Below are 23,270 nucleotides of genomic sequence, written 5' to 3'. Positions count from 1 at the left end.
AACAGAGACCCAAACCTCAAAGCACTCCATAGAACTGGCAGTGCTCACTGCTTTCCACATATTTCGGCACCGCTCACTCTCTGGAAGAGTACCACAGAATAGATTTAAATGCCAAAGCCACAGTTTAAGAAGACACTGGCTGCAGATTTAAGCATTGCCCAGAAAATCATTGGGGATACCTGCCAGCTCAGGAGTTTAATATTTGAGTTGAGGGGCATGGAGAGCATGGAGGAGGCAGAAAGGACATTGTGCCCGCCCATTTTGATGGTAGGCCCACCCAAAATTTGGGGGTCTGGCTATACCCCTGACATACAGATAACTTAGGCCAGAGAAAAAGTCGTCCTAAACAAAATCTCTCTGCTATATGGATAGTGTCTGAATATTGGTGAGTGCTCTCTGCACTTATATTCAGTGCTGCAACTGTCCATTTAGTGATGCTGAATACTGTATATGTGTTTTCTAAACACCACAGTCAGCATTTTAAAAAACAGGCTCACAGCCGAGCCTGAATGTTTGCTTGTATGTTTCTGTGCACCTACTTTTCACATGTGTATGTCCTCGAGAAATATTATAAAAGGCTACTTAAGTACATAAACCCCCTAATTCTAATACCTTTTAGTGCCTAAATGAAGCACCATTTATGCACTATGAGTACAGAATAAAAGCACTTATGTGCACACTCAATGATATTCTAAAATTTTAGTGTGCAAGTCGCATAGCACTTAAATGAAAGGCATGCAGTAGGCGGGACATGGGCATATCAAATATTTATGTGCATAAGTTATATAATAGTGGCTTTTATGCACTAAAGTGCTGCATTTAGGTGTGTGTATTTACACCTCCTGTTGACATGGCATAAGTGTGTTCATCTAAATGTTAGCACATAAATATCAACTTACACTGGTATTTTATTATAGCACCCAGTTGCCATTATACAATTCATGCTCAGCATGCTGTATTTTAGCACACTTTATAGAATTATAAATATACTTAATTTCTTTCAAGGCATGTATAAACACATGGCTAACGATGAACCAGTTCATGTAGTGTATCCAGATTTTCAGAAAGCTTTTGATAAAGTCCCTTATGAGAGACTCATGAGAAAATTAAAGAGTCATGGGATAGGAAGCAATGTTCTGTTATGGATTAGCACCTGGCTAATGGATAGAAAACAGAGGTAGGGTTAAATGGTCATTTCAGCCACTGGAGGAGGGTGAATAGTGGAGTGCCCCAGGGATCTGTACTGGGCCCAGTGCTATTTAACGTATTTATAAATGATCTGGAAATCAGAATGACAAGTGATTTGATTAAAGGAGTCTTTTACTAAGGTGCACTAGCATTTTTAAATCAACTGGTACTAAACACTGAGGTATCCTGTGATACCACAAGCAAGGGTTGAGGTTGGGCCTGCTCAATAACACAGGTGGACAAAGGTGTAAAACTGAAAAAAAAAAGTGCTTTATTAACAGAAAACCTGGAGCCTGTTACATCACAGGACCAGGAACAAAAGGTGAAAAGTCTCTAGTTCAACGAATACAGTTTTAACCAGGGTCTGTGGCTGACAAAGCCCAAACGCAGTCTGAGGATGTTGGCTGCCATGCCCCAAGAAGAGCCTGTAAGCTCTTCTCTCTCTGAGTTCCAGGTTTGGCTCTAGTCAGACCTCAGGCAAGGGTTACAAGTCTCAAATACAAAAGTGGCTTACCTCAACCAATTCACAGTCGCTAGACATAAGTTGTAGAGGCATATGATAAGGATTCAATTCTTCCTTCCCTGGGCCTCCTTAACCCCCATTCTGGCCTATCTTTTATACTTCCTCCTTCCTATAGCTTTGGCTCCACCTCTCCCATCTCACTTCCTCTCTGGGCAGAACTAATGGGTTTAAGGTAGCTCAGGCTTTCTGAGGGATCATCCTTAAGGGTGAGGGGCAGTATTCTGTATACCACCTCACATGCCCATTATATTCCAATGTGCAGTCTCAGTGTTTAGCGTTAGCTGATTTTTATGACAAGCTAAAACTGCTAGCACACCTATTCAAAGTTCTTCAAATGCATGCAGGCTGTGAAAAAATGCAGGAAGATTTTAAGAAGTTGGAAGCCTAGGAATCCAAATAACAGATTAAGTTTAATATAGACAAATGCAATGTGATGCACATTGGGAAAAATAATCCAAATCATAGTCACCTGATGTTAGATTCCTCCTTAGGAGTCAGCACCCAAGAAAAAAAACTCTAGGTGTCATTGTGAATAGTACACTGAAATCTTTCAGCCAGTGTGTGGCAGTAGCCAAAAAACAAACAGAATGCTAGGAAGTTTTAGGAAAGGGATAGAAAATAAGACAAATAATAATATAATGCCTCTAGGTGCAACCTCACCTTAAGTATTGTGTGCAATTCTGGTCACCATAACTCAAAAGAGATAAAGCAGAATCAGAAAAGGTTCAAAGAAGAGTAACCAAAATGATTAAGGGGTGGAACTCCTCTCATATGAAGAAAGGTTAAAGAGGGTAGGGCTCTTCAGCTTGGAAAAGAGACAGCTAAGGGGAGATATGATAGGGGTCTACAAAACCCTAGTATAGAACAGGTAAATGTGAATTGACTGGTTATTCTTTCCAAAAATACAAAGATTAGGGGGCACTCAATAAAGTTACATGGTAATATTTTTAAAGCAAATAGGAAGAAATATTCTTTCACTCAAAGAATAGTTTATATATATATAATACTATGAAAGCTTATTAACTGCTTTATGCCAAAGAGATCCAACGTGGTTTACAAAATAAGGGGTCCTTTTACTAAGGTGTGCTGAACAAAATGGCTTGGGGTAGTGTAGACATGGGTTTTGGGCGCGCACCGACCCATTTTTCAGCGCACCTGTAAAAAAGGCCTTTTTAAACTTTTTGCCGAAAATGGATGTGCGGCAAAATCAAAATTGCTGTGTGTCCGTTTTGGGTCTGTGACCTTACCGCTAGCCATTGACAGCGGTAAAGTCTCATGTGGTAACTGAGCGGTAATGACCTATGCGCATCAAATGCCACTTGGCACGCATCTGATATGCGTGTCCAAAAATAAAAATTATTTTTTGGCTGTGTGTATCGAACATGTGCCAAAAGTGAAATTACTGCAAAAGCCACACAGTACTCGGGCGGTAACTCCATTTTGGCATGTGTTGGGTGTGCGTAGACGCTTACGCAGCTTAGTAAAAGGGCCCCTAAGAGACCAATACAAAATTGGGAAGAGACAGTAACACATGAAAAAAAAAACAATCAAAATTTATCAAATAGAAAAGTTTTCATTTTTTTTCCAAAATGATAAATAATTTACTTCAGCTCTGATAAATACAGGTAAGCCATTCCAAAAAGAAGTCACTTGAAAAGGGGAAAAAAAAAAAAAAAAAAAAGAGTTAAACATGCACTTTGAGTGCAAACCCTTAACAGATGGATAATGCAATATTAATTGATCCTAAAGACTAAGGGAAAATCTAGGCTATATCTTAATTAATAAGCTGATTACAAACACAGAGGTAGCACTGTAAAAAGATTGATAAGTCAAACATAACACCTTAAAAAAGATATAGGCTTGTATATGAAGCAAAACAAATTTGATAAGAAACAACCAGTGTCAAATTTTTAAAGTCAAAAAATTAAGGAGATCATTTACAAAGGTGCGCTAGCGTTTTTAGCACATGCTAGAGATGCCCATAGGAATATGTGGATGTCTCTAGCATTTAACACACGGCTTATTTTTAGCCAGTGCATTTTTTCTATCAAAAAAGGTGCCAATACTCAAATGCTAGGCCACTCTTCAGGGGTGGGGTAATCACTGAGGGGCCCACCCCACAATAGCCAGGCCTCCTGCAACCAGCCACAGAATCTATGACAAGGCAGAATTGGTGTGAAGAGCCCGAGCACTTTCATTAAAACTTGGGGTTCATGGGTCAATTTTAGCAGACAATGGAAAAGGTGCCATTACTCAATACCCCCCAAGTACCCCCTCAAAAAAGTCCTGTTTTTAGCGCAAGCTAAAAACACTAGCATGTCTTTGTAAAAGGGGCCCTATCGTTTAAACCAATTGATCCCAAGGTGGACATAACAAGATTAAAAAGTAATGGGAATAAAGGAGAGCCCTGGGTTACTTCACAACCAGGGTTCCAAGACTGAAACCAGATACTATCCTTTCTTATACAATAACTACAATTGCACAAGAAATCAGTAAACCAATTAAGAACAGGTCCTGATAACCCTATCTCACTCAATCTCTTGATCATTAAAAAATGATCCACTAAATCGAATGTAGCCGAAATATCGAACTGAAGCAAAACTAATTGTTTGCCAAAGCTAAGCTGTTTTTTAATCTCTGAAGTTAGCACCAATAGCAAAGTTTCTGTGCTTTGTTGTGATCAGCATCCAAATTGAATGGGATGTAAACAAGAAAACATATCTAAATATTTAGCAAATTGATGGCTCAAAAGGATTTCAACCAGCTTGGTGAAAAAAGAAATACTTGCCACCAGTTGAAAATCAGCTTCTGCTGATAAAACTAAATCATTTGATTTGGGTATTGGAATAAATCTGGAATCCAGTTAGTGTATCTGGGTTTAAAAAAGGTTTGGACAAGTTCCTGGAGGAAAAAATGATAGTCTCCTAATGAGATAAAATGGGGGAAGTCACTGCTTTCCCTAGAATTGGTAACTATTTGGGATTCTGCCAGGTAACATAGTAGATGACATCAGATAAAGACCTGTACAGTTGGTCCAGTCTGCCCAACCGGTACTTGTGACCTGGATTGCCCACTGTTTGACACAAGATATTGGGCTAGATGAATCATTGGTCCGACCCAGTATGGCTATTTTTATGTTCTTGTGTTATTCTCTTAGCATGCATTAAATCATTATAGCATTCACTAAATATTTTAGTATGTGCTAACACTATGTAAGCACACACGAAAACAGAAAGACAAACCAAAAGTTTTCCAAAACAAAATGAATAATAAAATAAAAAAAGTTTTTCTTTGCCCACAAATAGGATGGAGAACTGCTACATGATAAGAAAAATATCAGAAACCTAGAGAGGAGATAGGAGAGAAAAGCAAATACCTGGAAAGAGGAGAGATGTCCATGGGAGGAAAGAAAAGAGACTAGAGAGAGAGTAAAGAGGGGGAACAGAGAGAAATTGCAGGGTAGTGTAGAGTGGTGAGAGAAGAAAAGAAATAGCTTTATAGAGCCCTGATGGCGAACCTATGACACGCGTGTCAGCACTGACACGTGTAGCCATTTTCAATGACACGCGGCGCGCGCCGCAGTGTGGTCTGCCCTCCCTCCTCGCTCCCGGAAACTAACCTTAAAGCCTCCTTTCACGTCGTAAGCAGCAGCAGGGCAGGCCACTCCTTCCTTCCGTGTCCCGCCCTTGCCTGACATAACGTCCGCAAGGGCGGAGCACAGAAGGAAGGAGGAGAGGTCTGCCCTGCTGCTGCTTGCTGCGACGTGAAAGGAGGCTTTAAGGTTAGTTCTGGGCCCGGTAGCGGGTGGAGGGGGGGCCCAGCGACCTCAGGTGGGTAGGGGGGAGGGCCCGGGGGCGGTCCTAGTAGCAGTGATTTTTCTCAAAGTGACACACCACCCGAGTTATGCTCGGTTTTTTGGCGAATTTTGAGACACCAAGCTCAAAAGGTTGCCCATCACTGTTATAGAGGGAAAGAATGCTTTCAAAGGCTGGGGTAAGATAAGAGTGGAGAGATAAGGATAGAAAAGCAAAATGCATGTAAGAAACATAGAAAAAAATATGCCACAGGATCCCAAAAAGGTTGCTGCTGAAAGAAAATAAGTTAAGAACAAAGGAGCTGGGATGGAGCCAGGATAAGATAAGGTAGAGGGGGAGGTGCTGGAAGAGAAGAATCTGAGACAGAAAGTTAAATGAGTAAAAATGGGTGATTTAGGAGAGAGATGGCATAGTAGGGTGGAAGATGAGGTCTGTGGAGAGATCAGAGATGGAAGGATGAGAACCATAAAACATAGGTTGAATACAGAGGGTAAAGGTGAAGTGTTGAAGAAAGAGAGAGATGGAGAGAAGAAATAAAAAAAAAGAGAAGGAATTTCAACAGACATAGGGACAAATTAGACGAGAATAGGTAAAATAAAGAAGAATCAAAGAAAAGGCATCAGAAGAGGTGAGCCCAAGAAAGGGTATGATACATACCTGTAGCAGTTGTTCTCCGAGGACAGCAGGCTGATTGTTCTCACGACTGGGTTGACGTCCGCGGCAGCCCCCACCAACCGGAAAAAGCTTCGCGGGACGGTCGGCACGCAGGGCACGCCCACCGCGCATGCGCGGCCGTCTTCCCGCCCGTGCGCGACCGCTCCCGCCAGTTGAATGACAAGCAATAAAGTATAAAACACAACTCCAAAGGGGAGGAGGGAGGGTAGGTGAGAACAATCAGCCTGCTGTCCTCGGAGAACAACTGCTACAGGTATGTATCATACCCTTTCTCCGAGGACAAGCAGGCTGCTTGTTCTCACGACTGGGGTATCCCTAGCTCTCAGGCTCACTCAAAACAAGAACCCAGGTCAATGGAACCTCGCAACGGCGAGGAAACAACAGAAATTGACCTACGAAGAACAACTAACTGAGAGTGCAGCCTGACCAGAATAAATTCGGGTCCTGGAGGGTGGAGTTGGATTACACCCCAAACAGATTCTGCAGCACCGACTGCCCGAACCGACTATCGCGTCGGGTATCCTGCTGGAGGCAGTAATGAGATGTGAATGTGTGGACAGATGACCACGTCGCAGCCTTGCAGATCTCTTCAATAGTGGCTGACTTCAAGTGGGCCACCGACGCTGCCATGGCTCTGACACTATGAGCCGTGACATGACCCTCAAGAGTCAGCCCAGCCTGGGCGTAAGTGAAGGAAATGCAATCTGCTAGCCAATTAGAGATGGTGCGTTTCCCGACAGCGACCCCTAGCCTGTTAGGGTCGAAAGAAATAAACAATTGGGCGGACTGTCTGTTGGGCTGTGTCCGCTCCAAGTAGAAGGCCAATGCTCTCTTGCAGTCCAATGTGTGCAACTGACGTTCAGCAGGGCGGGTATGCGGCCTGGGGAAGAATGTTGGCAAGACAATTGACTGGTTAAGATGGAACTCCGACACCACCTTCGGCAGGAACTTTGGGTGAGTGCGGAGCACTACTCTGTTGTGATGAAATTTAGTATATGGAGCATGAGCTACTAGGGCTTGAAGCTCACTGACCCTACGAGCTGAAGTAACTGCCACCAAGAAAATGACCTTCCAGGTCAAGTACTTCAGATGGCAGGTATTCAGTGGCTCAAAAGGAGGTTTCATCAGCTGGGTGAGGACGACGTTGAGATCCCATGACACAGTAGGAGGCTTGATAGGGGGCTTTGACAAAAGCAAGCCTCTCATGAATCGAACGACTAAAGGCTCTCCAGAGATGGCTTTACCTTCCACACGATAATGGTAAGCACTAATCGCACTAAGGTGATTCCTTACTGAGTTGGTCTTGAGGCCAGACTCTGATAAGTGCAGAAGGTATTCAAGCAGGTTCTGTGCAGGGCAAGAACGAGGTTCTAGGGCCATGCTCTCACACCACACGACAAACCTCCTCCACTTGAAAAAGTAACTCTTTTTAGTGGAATCCTTCCTAGAGGCAAGCAAGACCCGGGAGACACCCTCAGACAGACCCAACGCAGTGAAGTCTACGCCCTCAACATCCAGGCCGTGAGAGCCAGAGACTGAAGGTTGGGGTGCAGCAACGCTCCGTCGTTCTGCGAAATGAGAGTCGGAAAACACTCCAATCTCCACGGTTCTTCGGAGGACAACTCCAGAAGAAGAGGGAACCAGATCTGACGGGGCCAAAAGGGCGCTATCAGAATCATGGTGCCGCGGTCTTGCTTGAGCTTCAGTAAGGTCTTCCCCACCAAAGGTATGGGAGGATAAGCATACAGGAGGCCGGTCCCCCAATGGAGGAGAAAGGCATCCGACGCTAGCCTGCCGTGTGCCTGAAGTCTGGAACAGAACAGAGGCAGCTTGTGGTTGGTCTGAGAGGCGAAAAGGTCCACCGAGGGGGTGCCCCACGCTCGGAAGATCTTGCGTACCACTCTGGCATGGAGCGACCACTCGTGCGGTTGCATGACTCTGCTCAGTCTGTCGGCCAGACTGTTGTTTACCGCCTGCCAGGTATGTGGCTTGGAGGAGCATGCCGAACCGACACGCCCAACGCCACATCCCGACGGCCTCCTGGCACAGGGGGCGAGATCCGGTGCCCCCCTGCTTGTTGACGTAATACATTGCAACCTGATTGTCTGTCCGAATTTGGATAATTTGACAGGACAGCCGATCTCTGAAAGCCTTCAGTGCGTTCCAGATCGCTCGGAGCTCCAGGAGGTTGATCTGCAGATCCTTTTCCTGGAGGGACCACAGACCCTGAGTGTGGAGCCCATCGACATGGGCTCCCCACCCCAGGCGAGATGCATCCGTCGTCAGCACTTTCGTGGGCTGCGGAATTTGGAATGGACGTCCCAGGGTCAAATTGGTCCGGATGGTCCACCAGAGCAGTGAAGTGCGACAACTGGTGGAGAGGCGGATGACATCTTCTAGATTCCCGGTGGCTTGGAACCACTGGGAAGCTAGGGTCCATTGAGCAGATCTCATGTGAAGACGAGCCATGGGAGTCACATGAACTGTGGAGGCCATATGACCCAGAAGTCTCAACATCTGCCGAGCTGTGATCTGCTGAGACGCTCTGGTCTGCGAAGCCAGGGCCAAGAGATTGGTGGCCCTCGCTTCGGGAAGGTAGGCCTGAGCTGTCTGGGAATTCAGCAGCGCTCCTATGAATTCCAGAGATTGAGTTGGCTGGAGATGGGACTTTGGGTAATTTATCACAAACCCCAGCAGCTCCAGAAGTTGAATAGTGCACTGCATGGACCGGAGGGCTCCTGCCTCCGAGGTGTTCTTGACCAGCCAATCGTCGAGATATGGGAACACGTGCACTCCCAGCTTGCGTAGGTAGGCCGCTACCACCACGAGGCACTTTGTAAACACTCGTGGGGCAGAGGCGAGCCCAAAGGGCAGCACACAATACTGAAAGTGCCGTGCGCCCAGGCGGAATCTGAGATACTGTCTGTGAGCTGGCAGTATCGGGATGTGAGTGTATGCGTCCTTTAAATCCAGGGAACATAGCCAATCGTTTTTCTGAATCATTGGCAGAAGGGTGCCCAAGGAAAGCATCCTGAACTTTTCTTTGACCAGGAATTTGTTCAGGCCTCTCAGGTCTAGGATGGGACGCATCCCCCCTGTTTTCTTTTCCACAAGGAAGTACCTGGAATAGAATCCCTGCCCTTCCTGCCCGGGTGGTACGGGCTCGACCGCATTGGCGCTGAGAAGGGCGGAGAGTTCCTCTGCAAGTACCTGCTTGTGATGGGAGCTGAAAGACTGAGCTCCTGGAGGACAATTTGGAGGCAGGGAGGCCAAATTCAGGGCGTATCCGCACCGCACTATTTGGAGAACCCACTGGTCGGAGGTTATGAGAGGCCACCTTTGGTGAAAAAATTTTAACCTCCCTCCGACCGGCAGATCGTCCGGTACGGACACTTGTAGGGCGGCTATGTTCCCGTGGATCCAGTCAAAAGCCCGTCCCCGGCTTTTGCTGTGGAGGCGCAGGGGGCTGCTTAGGCGCACGCTGTTGACGAGAACGAGCGCGCTGGGGCTGTCCCTGTGCCTGACGAGGCCTTCGGGCCGGCTGGTTGTACCTACGCTTTGCAAAAGAATAGGGTGCAGCCTGCCGTGCCCGGGAAAAACGCCCACCCGTGGGGGCGGGTGCTGAAGGCGCCCGGTGGGAGAGCTTGTCGAGAGCGGTTTCCCGCTGATGCAGTTGGTCCACCATCTGCTCGACCTTCTCACCGAAAATGTTATCCCCCCGGCAAGGGACGTCAGCCAGTCTCTGCTGGGTGCGGTTGTCCAGGTCAGAGGCACGCAGCCATGAGAGCCTGCGCATCACTATACCTTGGGCCGCAGCACGAGATGCCACGTCACAGGTGTCAAAAATCCCCCTGGACAGGAACTTTCTGCACGCCTTCAGCTGCCTGACCACCTCCTGATAAGGCCTGGACTGCTCCGGCGGGAGCTTATCGACCAGGTCCGCCAGCTGTTGCACATTGGTCCGCATGTGGATGCTCATATAGAGCAGGTAAGATTGGATGCGGGTCACGAGCATGGAGGACTGGTAGGCCTTCCTCCCAAATGAGTCCAGAGTGCGAGACTCCCGCCCCGGGGGCGCCGAGGCGGTATCCCTCGAACTCCGTGCCCTCTTGAGAGCAGAATCCACGACCGCTGAGTCATGGGGCAACTGGGGCCGCATGAGCTCTGGGTCAGAGTGGATCCTGTACTGGGACTCTGCTTTCTTGGGAATGGTGGGATTAGTTAATGGTCGCACCCAGTTCCGGAGCAGCGTCTCCTTCAGGACATTGTGCAGCGGTACCGTGGAGGACTCTCTAGGTGGTGATGGATAGTCGAGGACCTCGAGCATCTCGGCCCTCGGCTCTTCCACAGAGACCACGGGAAAGGGAATGCTTATAGACATATCCCGCACAAAGGAGGCAAAGGAGAGACTCTCAGGAGGTGAGAGCTTCCTCTCCGGTGACGGCGTGGGGTCCGAGGGAAGGCCCGTAGACTCCTCTGAGGAGAAATATCTCGGGTCCTCCTCTTCCCCCCACGAGTCCTCATCCTCGGTATCGGACATTAGCTCATGTAGCTGAGTCCGGTACCGGGCCCGGCTCGACGTCGAGGCACCGAGGCCTCGGTGTCGTCGAGCGGTGGACTCCCGCGCCGGCGGGGACGGAGCTCCCTCCATCGACGTCGACGGGGACTCCACCTGCGTGGCTGTCGAGACCGGCACCGCAAGCGGCGGCGGTGTCGACTGCCCCGGCGCCGGGCTAGAGCTCGCCGGCGCCACAGTCATCGGCGCCGAGGGCGCAAGCACCCCCGGCGCCGGCACAGCCTGGCGCATCAGCCCTTCCAGGAGCCCCGGAAGGATGGCTCTGAGGCACTCGTCCAGGCCCGCTGCCGAGAAAGGCGGTGGGGCCGGTAAGGGTGTCGGTGCCAGAAGCTGCTGGGGGCCAGGAGACGGCACCGAGGTGCCGGAACCCCGACGCGTCGGTACCTCCACCACCGACGGAGATCTCTCCTCTCTGTGATGACGCTTCGGCGTCGACTCCTCTTCAGGCACCGAGGGCTCCCGGTGACGGCGCTTCTTGTCCTTCTTCCGGTGCACGTCACCGGTGCCGGAGGGCATGGAGGAGGAGGAGGTCGATCCCCCTCGGTCTCGAGGTACCGGGTCCGACAGGGTTCGGTCCCGTGGCTCACGAGTTGAGGGAGTGACCGGGGCCGACTGCCCACGCGGTCTCTCTACCCCACTCTCGCCGGCGGACCGGCGGGCCGACGGGACCTGTTCTCCTGGGGTCGCTGCCATCGGTGCCGATGTCTCGGGCATCGATACCGGTACCGAAGAACCGGCCTTCGATACCGATGCCGTCGAGGTCGACGTCGAGGGGCCGGCGCAAGTTCCAAAAAGACGGTCCCGCAGAACTTGCCTCGCAACCTGAGTCCGTTTCCGGAGACCGAGACACAAAGCACACGACTTGAGATTGTGCTCCGGCCCGAGGCACTGGAGGCACCAAGCGTGGGTGTCGGTCTGCGAGATCGGCCGGCCGCAGCGACCACACTTTTTAAAACCACTCGGGACCTTCGAGGACATCGACGGAAAAATCGCGTCGGCGAAGTCAAAGTCGGCAATGGTGGCTAAAATCACACCACGAAAATTGAAACCGACCGAGCGGCCACTAGGCCGCAACGAGGCGTCCCCGCTAGAAAGCGAGGGAAAAGGGAGGAGCGCGTGCTCCACACGCGCAAAATTCTTTTTTTTTTTTTTTTTTTTGGATAACAAAACGAAACGAAAGAAGAAGAGGCCGAAAAGGCCAAGAGCGACGACCCGCGTAAACGCGGTCGAAAATTCCGGCGGCTGAAACGAGAGAGTTGCAAAAACACGACTCTCTCAGTCGCGGAAAAAAAGTAACTGGCGGGAGCGGTCGCGCACGGGCGGGAAGACGGCCGCGCATGCGCGGTGGGCGTGCCCTGCGTGCCGACCGTCCCGCGAAGCTTTTTCCGGTTGGTGGGGGCTGCCGCGGACGTCAACCCAGTCGTGAGAACAAGCAGCCTGCTTGTCCTCGGAGAACATGAAGATACAGACAACAATATAATGTAAGACATTCAAAAATCATAAAGTCCAATAAATTGCCATTAAACCTTTTTTTATATAGTAACATACAATAGCAGAAAGGGGATCCCAGGGATTCTTTTTATGTTTCTGATTGGATAAAAAGATCCAATGTGACAGTGTTGTGAGCTCTGGAATTCTTCTCTATGGCTCCAATGTGTGAGCTGATCCAATGCAGTTCTGATTGTGTAAGAGGACCCAGTGTGGCATAGGTGGGATCCATAGAATTATTTCTGTGGTTCTGATTGTGTGACAGGACCCAGTATGGCAATTAAAGGATCCCTGGGACTCTTTTTATTGTTCTGATGTATGAGAGAATCCAATCTGGCAGTGATGGGACCCCTGAGATTCTTTCGATGGGTTTGGTGTGTGAGAGAATCCAGTGTGGCAGTGATGAGACTCCCTATGGGTTTGATGTGTGAAAAATTCCAGTGTGGCAGTGATGGTACCCATGAGATTCTTTCTATGGTTCTGATGTGTGAGAGAATCCATTGTGGCAGTGATGGGACCTCTGAGATTTTTTTTTTCTCTGTTTCTGATTGTGTGAGAAGATCCAGTGGCTGTAATGGAATCCCCAAGATTCTTTCTGTGGTTCTGATTGTGTGATCCAACATGGCAGTAATATGAACCCTGGCATTCTGTCTTTCATTCTGATGGCGTGACAGCATCAAAGATGACAGTGTGGGATCAATAGGGTTTTCTTCCACACACTAATTAGTTTTCTGATTTTTTTCAGGGTAATCTGTGTGAAGACTGTAAGCAACTTGTGACAACATTTACCAACATGATGAAGGAAAGCTCATTAACGGTAATCACCTTAGATAGATAGATAGATAGATAGATAGATAGATAGATAGATAGATAGATAGATAGATAGATAGATAGATAATGCTTGAACTGATGAACATTTATAATGTGACGAGAATAGAGGAAGAGGATGAAAGGGAATGATAGCAGTTGATTAATCTGCAGGACTTGAATGGAAACTACTTATAAATCAGTAAAATGAATATATACATATAATATCTGTAGAAAGGGAGTATAAGAGTGAGATGACAAACTGAAAGACTAACAGTGTATTGATTGAGCGGATGCCATGTAAGGTCAACATTACTAGAGCAGATAGGAAGAATGGACACAGTGTGACAGTGTGGATGGGGAGGATGGATGAGGGATAGAAAGATGGAGAGGCAGTGTATTCATAGAGTGGATGGGATGACAGATAAATTGACATTACAAATGAAGAGAATGAAAGAATAGACAGGGGCCAGCTTTCAAACAAATCCTGAATGACCAAGATCACTGGCTAATTTTAGCTGGTTATCTATGGGTGATTTTTCAGCTGACCCTAACTGGCTAGGTTTTCAGCTGAATATTCACCTAAATCTAGACAGTCAAAATTTGATCAACTAGCTTAAACAAGCATAGCCTGCTAGTGCAGACAACCAACACTAGCTGGGTAAATCCTCTGTTGCCTGGTTGAATAAGGGGTTGGAGTCCCTCCATCTCCCTTTTCAACCACCTCAGAATCCAAATTTAATAGGAGGTTGACAGCCTTCATTTAACATCCCTCCCCCATGCTATAAAAATTTAATGTGGCCCAACAGCCCCTCCCCACTACCTCCCTTTCACTCTAGAGTAAAAAGTGGAGCAAGGCCAAAGATGCCTTCATCTGCCAACCTGATTAGAACATATAGCAGATGACAAGGAGCTCTAATCCTACCTCCCACCCACCTGCTTTTTCTTAAATCCCTTTTTTTCCCAACCAGACCCCCTTCTCTCCTTCTAAAATAACCCCAAACTCCAAAAACAGCTTCTCCAGCTTAGTGTCCAGCATCAGGAGGCACCTGTAGGCAAAGGGGAGAGACCTCCTCTGCTCTCTGTTCCCTGATTGCTCCATCCAGATTCTGTCCTCTCCCATGTAGCCAGACCCCCTTGCCTTGCAGCAGATTCTGAGCAGCAGCAAGGTAACTTCCCTTGCAAAATTCAGTGTGGAGCCTGTAAGTCTTCCAGCACTGACAGGTCCATCAGCACCCTGCCCCTTCCTAAAGTTTCCCCCTTCCCTTCACAAACTCCCAAGTTCTTCCCATAGTTTTAACTCCCTCCCCTTCCCCACTTTTCCAAGTCTCTTGAACCAACTGAAGTCTTCCAGGTAGGCAAACTGCTCAAACCTACTCTTCACCTTTGTCTCCGTAAGTCACCAGGATAGTGAAACAAATATCCTAAAGAGGTCTCAAAAACCTTACCCTTGGGTTCTTTATCTATACTATCACCTTCACTAACAGGCCCAGTATTGGTAGTCGTGTCACTCTGACCCTAAGTGCTGTTACTCTGAAGCTACTCTTCCACTATGTGCCTTTTCTGCCTAGGTCCTCTGCTATAATATTACCCTCCATGTGTATCGGTAGAGTGGATGGGACTGGAAGATGGAATGCATAGAAAGCTTACTGATAGGCAATGGATGCATGGACAGGTGGAAGAAAAGGAATATGGGGAACCAGTGAAAAGGGAGGTTTCCCCTTTTTGTCCTCTTTTACATTATTCTAGCTCTGGAGGATAAATATGTAGGACTAGATTTATTAAAAATGTGCTACTTCATTAGCTCCCACCCATTGTTTAATGTAGGTCTCATTGTATGCAATGGGACCATTTTACTAAATTTACACATTAATGGTGTGAGCACATGCTAACATGTAATGCACTTTAGTAAATCAAGCCCTTGGTATGTTTCAGGACAGTACTATAAATACTCTACTGAGGTCATTCTTCTCTCTCTTTCATTCTTGGGGTTCTTGTACCCCACCTTCTAGGATGGTATAAAGAATTTTCTGCACAACGAATGCAACCTGCTCCCAGTGCAGAGTACAGTCCTTCAGTGCCAGTTGATTGTCGACAACTATCTGGACATAGTAATGACATTCCTTGAAAGCCAAATCGTATGTACCACTTCTGTGAGGAAGTAAGGGGAAAGGGGAAAATTAGTGAAGAGGGAAGGAGAAGCAGAAGTGTAGTAGGGAGCGGGAAGGGCTGAGGAGGGAAAAGAGGGAAAGGAGAAGGAGGTCCTGCAGAAAGAACTAAGGGGAAGGAGGAAACAGAGTTGTTGAAGAGGGCCAGCTTCGAGGGCTGACTGGGCAAAGAACCTGCTACAACCAGATAGATAGTTATACTGTAGGTAGAAAAGGGAAGGAGAAGATGATAGTAAATCGTGATATTTCTAATGTTCAGTAAAAGAGGGGAAATTTGCATTTTTAGCCATATTTTCCAGGTAAGACTCAATGCAGCATTCAGCATTTTTTTAAAAATTCAAGTACAATGACACCTGCCCCAGAAAGATTGGAAACTACATGGGTCCCTGGCGCAACAAAGAGGCCAGTATTCGAAAGGGCTCATCCACCTGATTTCAGCAGTTACCCAGTTCAGTCCTTCATTTAAAAAATGTATTGACAGCCAATAGAAAAATTGTGGTCAGATATGTGGATGTCCGTCAAAAACTTATCTGTATAAATAAAGGACAGGCCATGAGTGATTTGGGGGTGAGGTTTCAAGTTAGCTGGATTGTGGCAGTATTTGGCAGCTATCTGACTAACTTTATCTGAATATGTTGGGCACAGAAATAGGAATAAAGATATCCAGATAAAGTATTCATATATCTCTAAACCATGATATTCTATAGCTCTGAGATATATTGATATTTCATTGAACAGTAGCATAAAGATATCCAAATAACATCCATATATCTTTATATGCATGTTGCCTCCAAAGTGACTCAATAAAGGTAAAAAGGAAAATCAGTAGGGAAGTGGGATTTGAAGCCTGGTTTGCAGTCTATTGCTCTGTCCATCAGACCACTCCATCTAGAGGAGATTAGTGCTTAATACCACCATATTATACCTCCCCATTCCTTCTTTTCCCATCTTCACACTGTACTCCATGTCTCCCCTCCAACTCCTTATCCTCTCCTGTTTTTCCCATTCTCTCTCTGTGTCTCTTGTCCTCTGCTGAGAAGAATCCAGATGTGGTCTGTGCAATCCTGAGATTGTGCCCAACTCACCAATCAGAGCATGAGACTCAAGAACTGACCAATCATATGAAGGCATGGCTCCCCCTGTGGAAAGAGGATCCCTTTGGTCTCCCACATGGGCACACCACCATGCAGGTGAGGACTATAGAGTGCAAATCCTATTTGTGAATGTCATACTGTTGCCTGTACTATAAGCACCACACCATAACCCAATGCTGTTCAAATCTTATCAATCCCTATAAATCAATTATGAGCTTAAATATTCTCAAATTAAGAAGCCTCAGTTGGTGACTCGTTTCACATGAGGATCACAGCCTCGTGGCTCACCAATATAGTCACTGGCTTCCCCACATTTTAAATTTCACCAAAATTGACTTTACTAATGTTGACATTTTAAAAGGGAGCCAACTTTAAAAGGGAAATAGCTGTAGGTATTTTGCTATTACAATTCGACATGCCTAGCGCTTTTGACATGGTGAATCATCGCATCCTACTGCAGCTCCTCGATCACTTTGGAGCCAGTGGAAATGTATTAGCATGGTTGAAAGTCTTTTTAATCTCAAGAACCTACCAAGTGAACTCCAGCTCAAGCTTATCTCCTCTATGGAAGGCAGACTGCGGTGTGCCACAGGGCTCCCCACTTTCACCTACTCTCTTCAACATAATGCTGATTCCTCTGGCCACAGCCCTATCCAATCTTGGTCTCAACCTATTTATGTAGATGACATCACAATCTCTATTCCTTTTAAAAAGACCTAAGCGAGATCACCAATGAAATAAGACTTGGATTGCACACCATGTTAGATTGGGCCAACTCATTTCAGTTCAAGCTCAATACTGAGAAAACTCATTGCCTAATACTCTCCTCACCCTATAACTAATACGCACCCCCAACATTAATCACTCCTGAGCTTGCCTTACCAATATCTGAGACCCTAAAAATACTAGGAGTGATTGTTGATAGAAACTTAACACTGAAGCAACATACAAACTCTATCAGATACATGTTCTTCTCTCTCTGGAAACATAAACGTCTAAAATCTTATTTCCTAGAGAAGTCTTTTGCAATTAGATCAATCACTAGTCATAAGTCGCCTTGATTACTGCAATGGAATATATGCAGGGTGCAAAGGATATGCTTCTAAAAAAACTACAAACTGCCCAGAATACAGCTGCCAGGCTAATTTATGGTAAATCGAGATTCAAAAGTTCAAGACCACTGCATGAGAAACTGCACTGGCTTCCCATCAAGGACCAAATCACTTTTAAAATTTGCACTCTGGTGCATAAAATCATCTATGGTAAAACCCCAGCATATATGGACACCCTAATCAACTTGCCACCTAGGAACTCTCACAGATCAGCTCGTTCATACCTAAATCTCCACTACCCAGTGTATAGTGGCCTCAAGTACAAGACCACCTACGCATCCACCTTCTCCTAGATTAGCGCTCATTTGTGGAATGGTCTACCTAAACTGGTGAAACTTACTCCTGATCACCCGACCTTCAAAAAAACGCCTCAAGACCTTTTTATGTGGAAAAGCTTACGCTCAAATCCTGCCTAGCATCTCTAACTTCTGACCTGTCTCTGTCACAGCCTCATATTGATCACTACAGCTCTTTCTCTTTTTCCCTTCTTTGCTTTTACCCTCTCTTACACTTCTAAGAAATTGTTTGTTTGCTGACTTGATGTATGTTTTTACAGACTGTTGTAAGCCACATTGAGCCTGCCCATGGGTGGGAAATTGTGGGATATAAATGCTATAAAATAAATAAATAAATTGAGTCTAAGCAAGCTATCATTATTCATTTAATGAAAACATTAGTAAAATCAATTTTGGTGAAATTTAAAATGTGAGGAAGCCAGTGATGATATTGGTGAGCCACGAGGCTGTGATCCTCGTGTGAAACGAGTCACCAGCTGAGGCTTCTTAATTTGAGAATATTTAATTATGAGATACAGCACAAAAATTATTATTTATAAGACTGATAAGATTTGAACAGTGTTGGGTTATGGTGTGATGATTCATTCATTACCCCTGCTATCAACATTGACTCCTATAAGTTTGTACTATAAGCACTGCAGAGCTCAGATCTGCAGCTAGATCATTAGGAGGGTTACAATCTGCATTTATAGAGTAAATCAAATGGGCCCAATATATTTTGTAATCTGAGTATTTCAGGTATCATATGCAGTCACATCAAGCAGCACATGTCTAGCAAATGAATTGCAAGAAATCTGTGAAGGGAGGGAAGCAGGGGTGTGCTGGTAAATTTTTAACAACAGGCTCTCTCTCTGCGAGCATAGCCAGCCCTGCAATTTGGAGGGGCCAGGGGTGGACTGGCGGGGGTCTCTCTCCCCTCACCTCCTCGCTAGGCATACCTTTGCTGGAAGGGATGCCGAGCCCCACCAGCCAATAAATGGACTGCCACCACTCTCCGTTGTTTGTTTCTGGGTCTGAGCAGCATGATTGGATTTCTTATGCTCAAGAAGTCCCAGCCTGCTGGTCAGAGTAGGAAACAAGGAGCAGGGAACAGCAGCAGTCTATATAATTGTTGGCAGGGCTCAGCATCCCCACCAGCAAAGTCAAAGAGAATTCAGGAGGGGGCCCAAGCCCACATTTTGAGAGCCAGTCATTAAAGTAGCCATGGGGAGGAGTTACTTTAACAACCAGTTCCTAAAATTCTTAAAAACTTAAACGGTTCTCACGAGCCCGTGAGAGCCTGCTCCAGCACACCACTGGAGGGAAGGAATATTGAGGCTAATCTGGGCAGCGCATATCCCAGTTACAGTTAACAAATAAGTTATCCAGTTAACTTTAACTGGGAAATTCAAAAAGATAAGTGGCTAAGTTGCCTGTTTTCAGTATGCTCAGTTAAAGTTAATTGGATCCAGTTAACATTACGACAGTTATTTGTCTTGACTGGACTTAACAAGTTAAGTACATAGTGCTGAATTTCACTGTGAGTTATGCTGGGGGCTGAATTTAGACTGTTATGTGTATTTGTGAAAATTGATTGCCCAGAGTCAAGGTGGATGGTGCAAATGGACTAAAATAAAATAAATACTAAATTAAACTGTGCCTCTAGCACACCTGCAACTCCTCCTATACTGCAATGGTTAATTTTGCATGGACATTTTAATAATGCAACCTTGAGAAACTTTTCATATTCAAGTTTGCCATGAAAGAGTTGACTCAGTGCTTAATCATGAGGCTGATATTTGAAAGCAATGGGGTCAGCATTCGATGATGACTAGATAAGTCGTATTCTTTAAAATTCCCACGTAATTCTGTAAAGTAGGCACTAAGGGGGTATTTTACTTAGGCGCACTCACATTTTTAGTGCGTGCTAAAATTGAGAGCGTGCTGTTAGAGACACCCATAGGAATGCATTGGCATCTCTAACGTTTAGTGCACGCCCAATTTTAGCGCATGCTAAAACGTAAGCGCACCTTAGTAAAAGGGGTCTAAAGGTTTTGTGCTGATTACACATATTAATTCATTAGAATAATGGAATATATACATATATTATGTGCATATATATATGTAAATGCCAAAATTCTGCCTAAGTGCTATTCTGTAAATATGCGCATATCTTACATAGCACATATTTTACAGGTGGGTGTACACATAGATGGAGTCTGAGCAGAGCATGGACAGGACTCACATTTACACACATATCTTTTAGCATATTATAAGTTATTTGTGTATCTCAAGAACTTAGGCACACTCATGGATGGCATACATTTTTGCGCTAATTTATAGACTAGTATTCTATAGAGGACAGACGGAGTCTACATATAGAATTGGATAACTTTGCTGTGTATAAGTCTGTACATGGCCAAAAGTTGTGCATTTAACTAGAAGAGGGGCCAAAGGCTCTCTGAAGGCTAGGCCTAAATTTATTTGGAAAGTGGCAATATTCAACCACCCTCTGGAAGAATTTCTTCATATTTGTGGACCACATAAATAGCAGTCCTAACTTGATACAGATAACATGTCCACATAGGACTACATATTCAGCAGTCTATCTCATACAGATCAATTGACTGAAAATATACATAAAGATATCCATATAACTTATACAGCTATCTTTGTCACTGTTGTACCGTTGAATATTTTCTCCATATTTTTGACAGTACTTTGATTGTATTGTAGCCCTTCAACTCTGGTCACAACAATTCTCTGTCCTGCTATTCCCCCAATGCTCCCAACCCTTCAGCTCCTATCATATTGATTCAGTGTTCTACCATACCCCCAACAAACCCAACCCTTCACCTCCAATCACAGTGATTCAGCATCCTGCTGTACTATTAGTAACTCCAACCCTTCATCTCTTATCACAGTAATTCAGAATCTTTCTTTGCCTTCACTAAGACCAACCCTTCACTTCCAGTCACGATGATTCTGAATCTTGACATACCTTCCCTGACCTCAACCTCTTACATCCACTCAAAACAATTTGTTATCTTGCTCTACTCTCAGTGACCCCCAACTCTTCACCTCTGGTCACAGCAAATTCACCCTCACTGACCCAAACTCTTCACCTCCATTCAGAGTGATTCAGTATTTCACTGTCTCCTTAGTGACATTGGCCCTTCAACTTTGGTCACAGCAGGCTCTTACCAGCATCTTGAGCCACCACATGATGAGCTGTAGTTTATATTCATCTTAAGAATGGCGTAAATTATACCCATCATAACATTTGTTACTGTGATTTGTATATATCCTAGGGTTAGTGTAATTCATACTTGCACACATCATAGTGATCAGTGATTTATACCCATGCAGCACTGCCTAACATTGCAGGTTATCTTACTTTTTTGAAGGCTGATGAACTGAATGACTTTCCCATCCCACTTCCCACCTGCTGGCTTTGTCGCTTCCTCATTGGGAGAGTGGAAGCTGCAATTCCAAAGGTAACCATATTTCCAAATACCTCCAACTGTTTCATTGTGCTAGTGGTTCCCCCTCCACACTTCTCTCATCCTCTGCTTCTGTCTCTCTCTTACTTGTAGCACTTGTATTTCATCCTCAGTCAATAAGGAGTTTGAACTGTATATGGAAATGGATGGGGAGCCAATGAAGTGACTTGAGGAGAGGGCTAATATGAGTATAGCAACTCTGGCGGAATATAAGTCGTGCAGCAGAATTTTGAACAGATTGAAGGGGAGAGAGGTGGCTTAGTGGGAGACCTGTGAGAAGCAAGTTGCAGTAGTCTAAGCGAGAGTGATAAGAGTGTGGATATGGTTTTGGTAGTGTGCTCAGAAAGGAAAAAGCTAATTTTGGTGGTGTAGAGCAAATTTTGGTGTTATAGAGAAAGAAATGACAGGTTTTAGCAGTCTGTTGAATATGTGCAGGGAGAGAGAGGAGTCAAAGTTGACTTCAAGGTTACGAGCTAATGAGACAGGGAATGTTATCCACAGAGGTAGAGAATGGGGAAACAGGAGAGGTTGGTTTAGTGAGAAAGATAAGAAGCTCAGTCTTGGTCATGTTTATTTTCAGATGGCGGCGAGACATCCATGCAGCAATGTCAGACAGGCAGGCTGATACTTGCCTGGATTCATGCTGAAATTTCTGTTGTGGAAAGGTAGATCTGGGAGTCACCAGCATAAAGGTGATGCTGAAATCATGGGATGAGATCAGAATACCAAGGGAAGAAGTATAGATGGAGAGAAGAAGAGGTCCCAAGACAAATCCCCGAGATACACCAAGATAGTGGGATAGAAGTGGAGAAGGATCCACCAGAGTATACACAAAAAGATCAGCATGCACATTCTTGAATCTCCACTACCCCAGCTGCAAAAGACTTAAATAGAGTGGAGGAGTGGCCTAGTGGTTAGGGTGGTGGACTTTGGTCCTGGGGAACTGAGGAACTGAGTTCGATTCCCACTTCAGGCACAGGCAGCTCCTTGTGACTCTGGGCAAGTCACTTAACCCTCCATTGCCCCATGTAAGCCACATTGAGCCCGCCATGAGTGGGAAAGCGCGGGGTACAAATGTAACAAAAAAATATATATATAAATCCACATATGCATCCAGCTTCTCCTACATAAGCGCTCAACTGTGGAACGCACTACCAAAGGCCATAAAAACAATGCATGACCTAGCAATCTTCTGAAAACTACTGAAAACCATCCTGTTCAAAAAGGCATACCATAATGATCCATCCTAAATACTAGACAACTCGACTCTACATGAACTAGACAAAACTGAAATCTCCACACTAGACTGATAACCTATGTGCTACTAATGAAAGTTACGCAATACGCACTACCATTTTATTTCACATACCGGAAATGAACTTTCTATAGTTGATTGTCTAACTTACTCTACAATTCACTTTATCATTTAGGAACTTCAATGCAATACCACTTGTATTTCTCTACCCGGAAATGGCGATCGCCGTTACGGCATAATGTAAGCCTCATTGAGCCTACAAATTGGTTGGAAAATGTGGGATACAAATGCAACAAATAATAATAATTAAAAGTACGATAGGAGAGATAAGAAAATAACCCAGGAAAGAAGAGAGCCCTGAAATCCAAATGAGGACAGTGTATCAAGGAGTAGGCGGTGATCAACAGTGTCAAAAGCAGCAGGTAGCTCAAGAAGGATGAGGATAGAATAGAGACCTTTGCATTTGGTCATTGGAGACTTTAGCAAGCGCCGTTTCAGTTGAATGAAGAGGGTGAAAACCAGATTGAAGTGAATCAAGAATAGCCTGAGATGAAAGAATGTCAAGACAACAATGATGAACAGTGCATTCAAGTATCTTGGATAGGAAAGGGAGGAGGGAAATGAAGCGATAGTTGGAAGGACAGGTAGGGTCCAATGAAGGATGTTTGAGGAGTGGTGCAACTACAGCATGTTTGAAGGCATCAGGAACAGTCACAGTGGAAAGTGAAAGATTGAGGATATGAGAGATAGAAGGGATGGCAGTAGGAGAGTGCTCAATAGATGGTGGGAAT

General features: G+C 45.5%; 1 protein-coding gene across 2 annotated transcripts in view; it reads left to right on the top strand.

Moving 5' to 3' along the window:
* Positions 1-23,270, top strand: part of LOC115469246 (pulmonary surfactant-associated protein B-like) — a 37,757-nt gene that overhangs the window by 5,239 nt on the left and 9,248 nt on the right. The window contains exons 3-6 of one of the 2 annotated variants that reach the window (XM_030201689.1): positions 13,011-13,082; positions 15,085-15,210; positions 16,281-16,430; positions 21,129-21,218. In XM_030201689.1, coding sequence (XP_030057549.1) covers positions 13,011-13,082; positions 15,085-15,210; positions 16,281-16,430; positions 21,129-21,218 — 438 coding nt within the window. The remainder of the gene's footprint in view (positions 1-13,010; positions 13,083-15,084; positions 15,211-16,280; positions 16,431-21,128; positions 21,219-23,270) is intronic. The other variant, XM_030201690.1, reaches the window with a different exon arrangement.

This window comes from Microcaecilia unicolor, chromosome 4 (genome assembly GCF_901765095.1).
Source record: "Microcaecilia unicolor chromosome 4, aMicUni1.1, whole genome shotgun sequence".
Taxonomy (NCBI): domain Eukaryota; kingdom Metazoa; phylum Chordata; class Amphibia; order Gymnophiona; family Siphonopidae; genus Microcaecilia; species Microcaecilia unicolor.
Note: the sequence above shows the minus strand (reverse complement) of the source record. Positions and strands in the feature narration are given on the sequence as shown.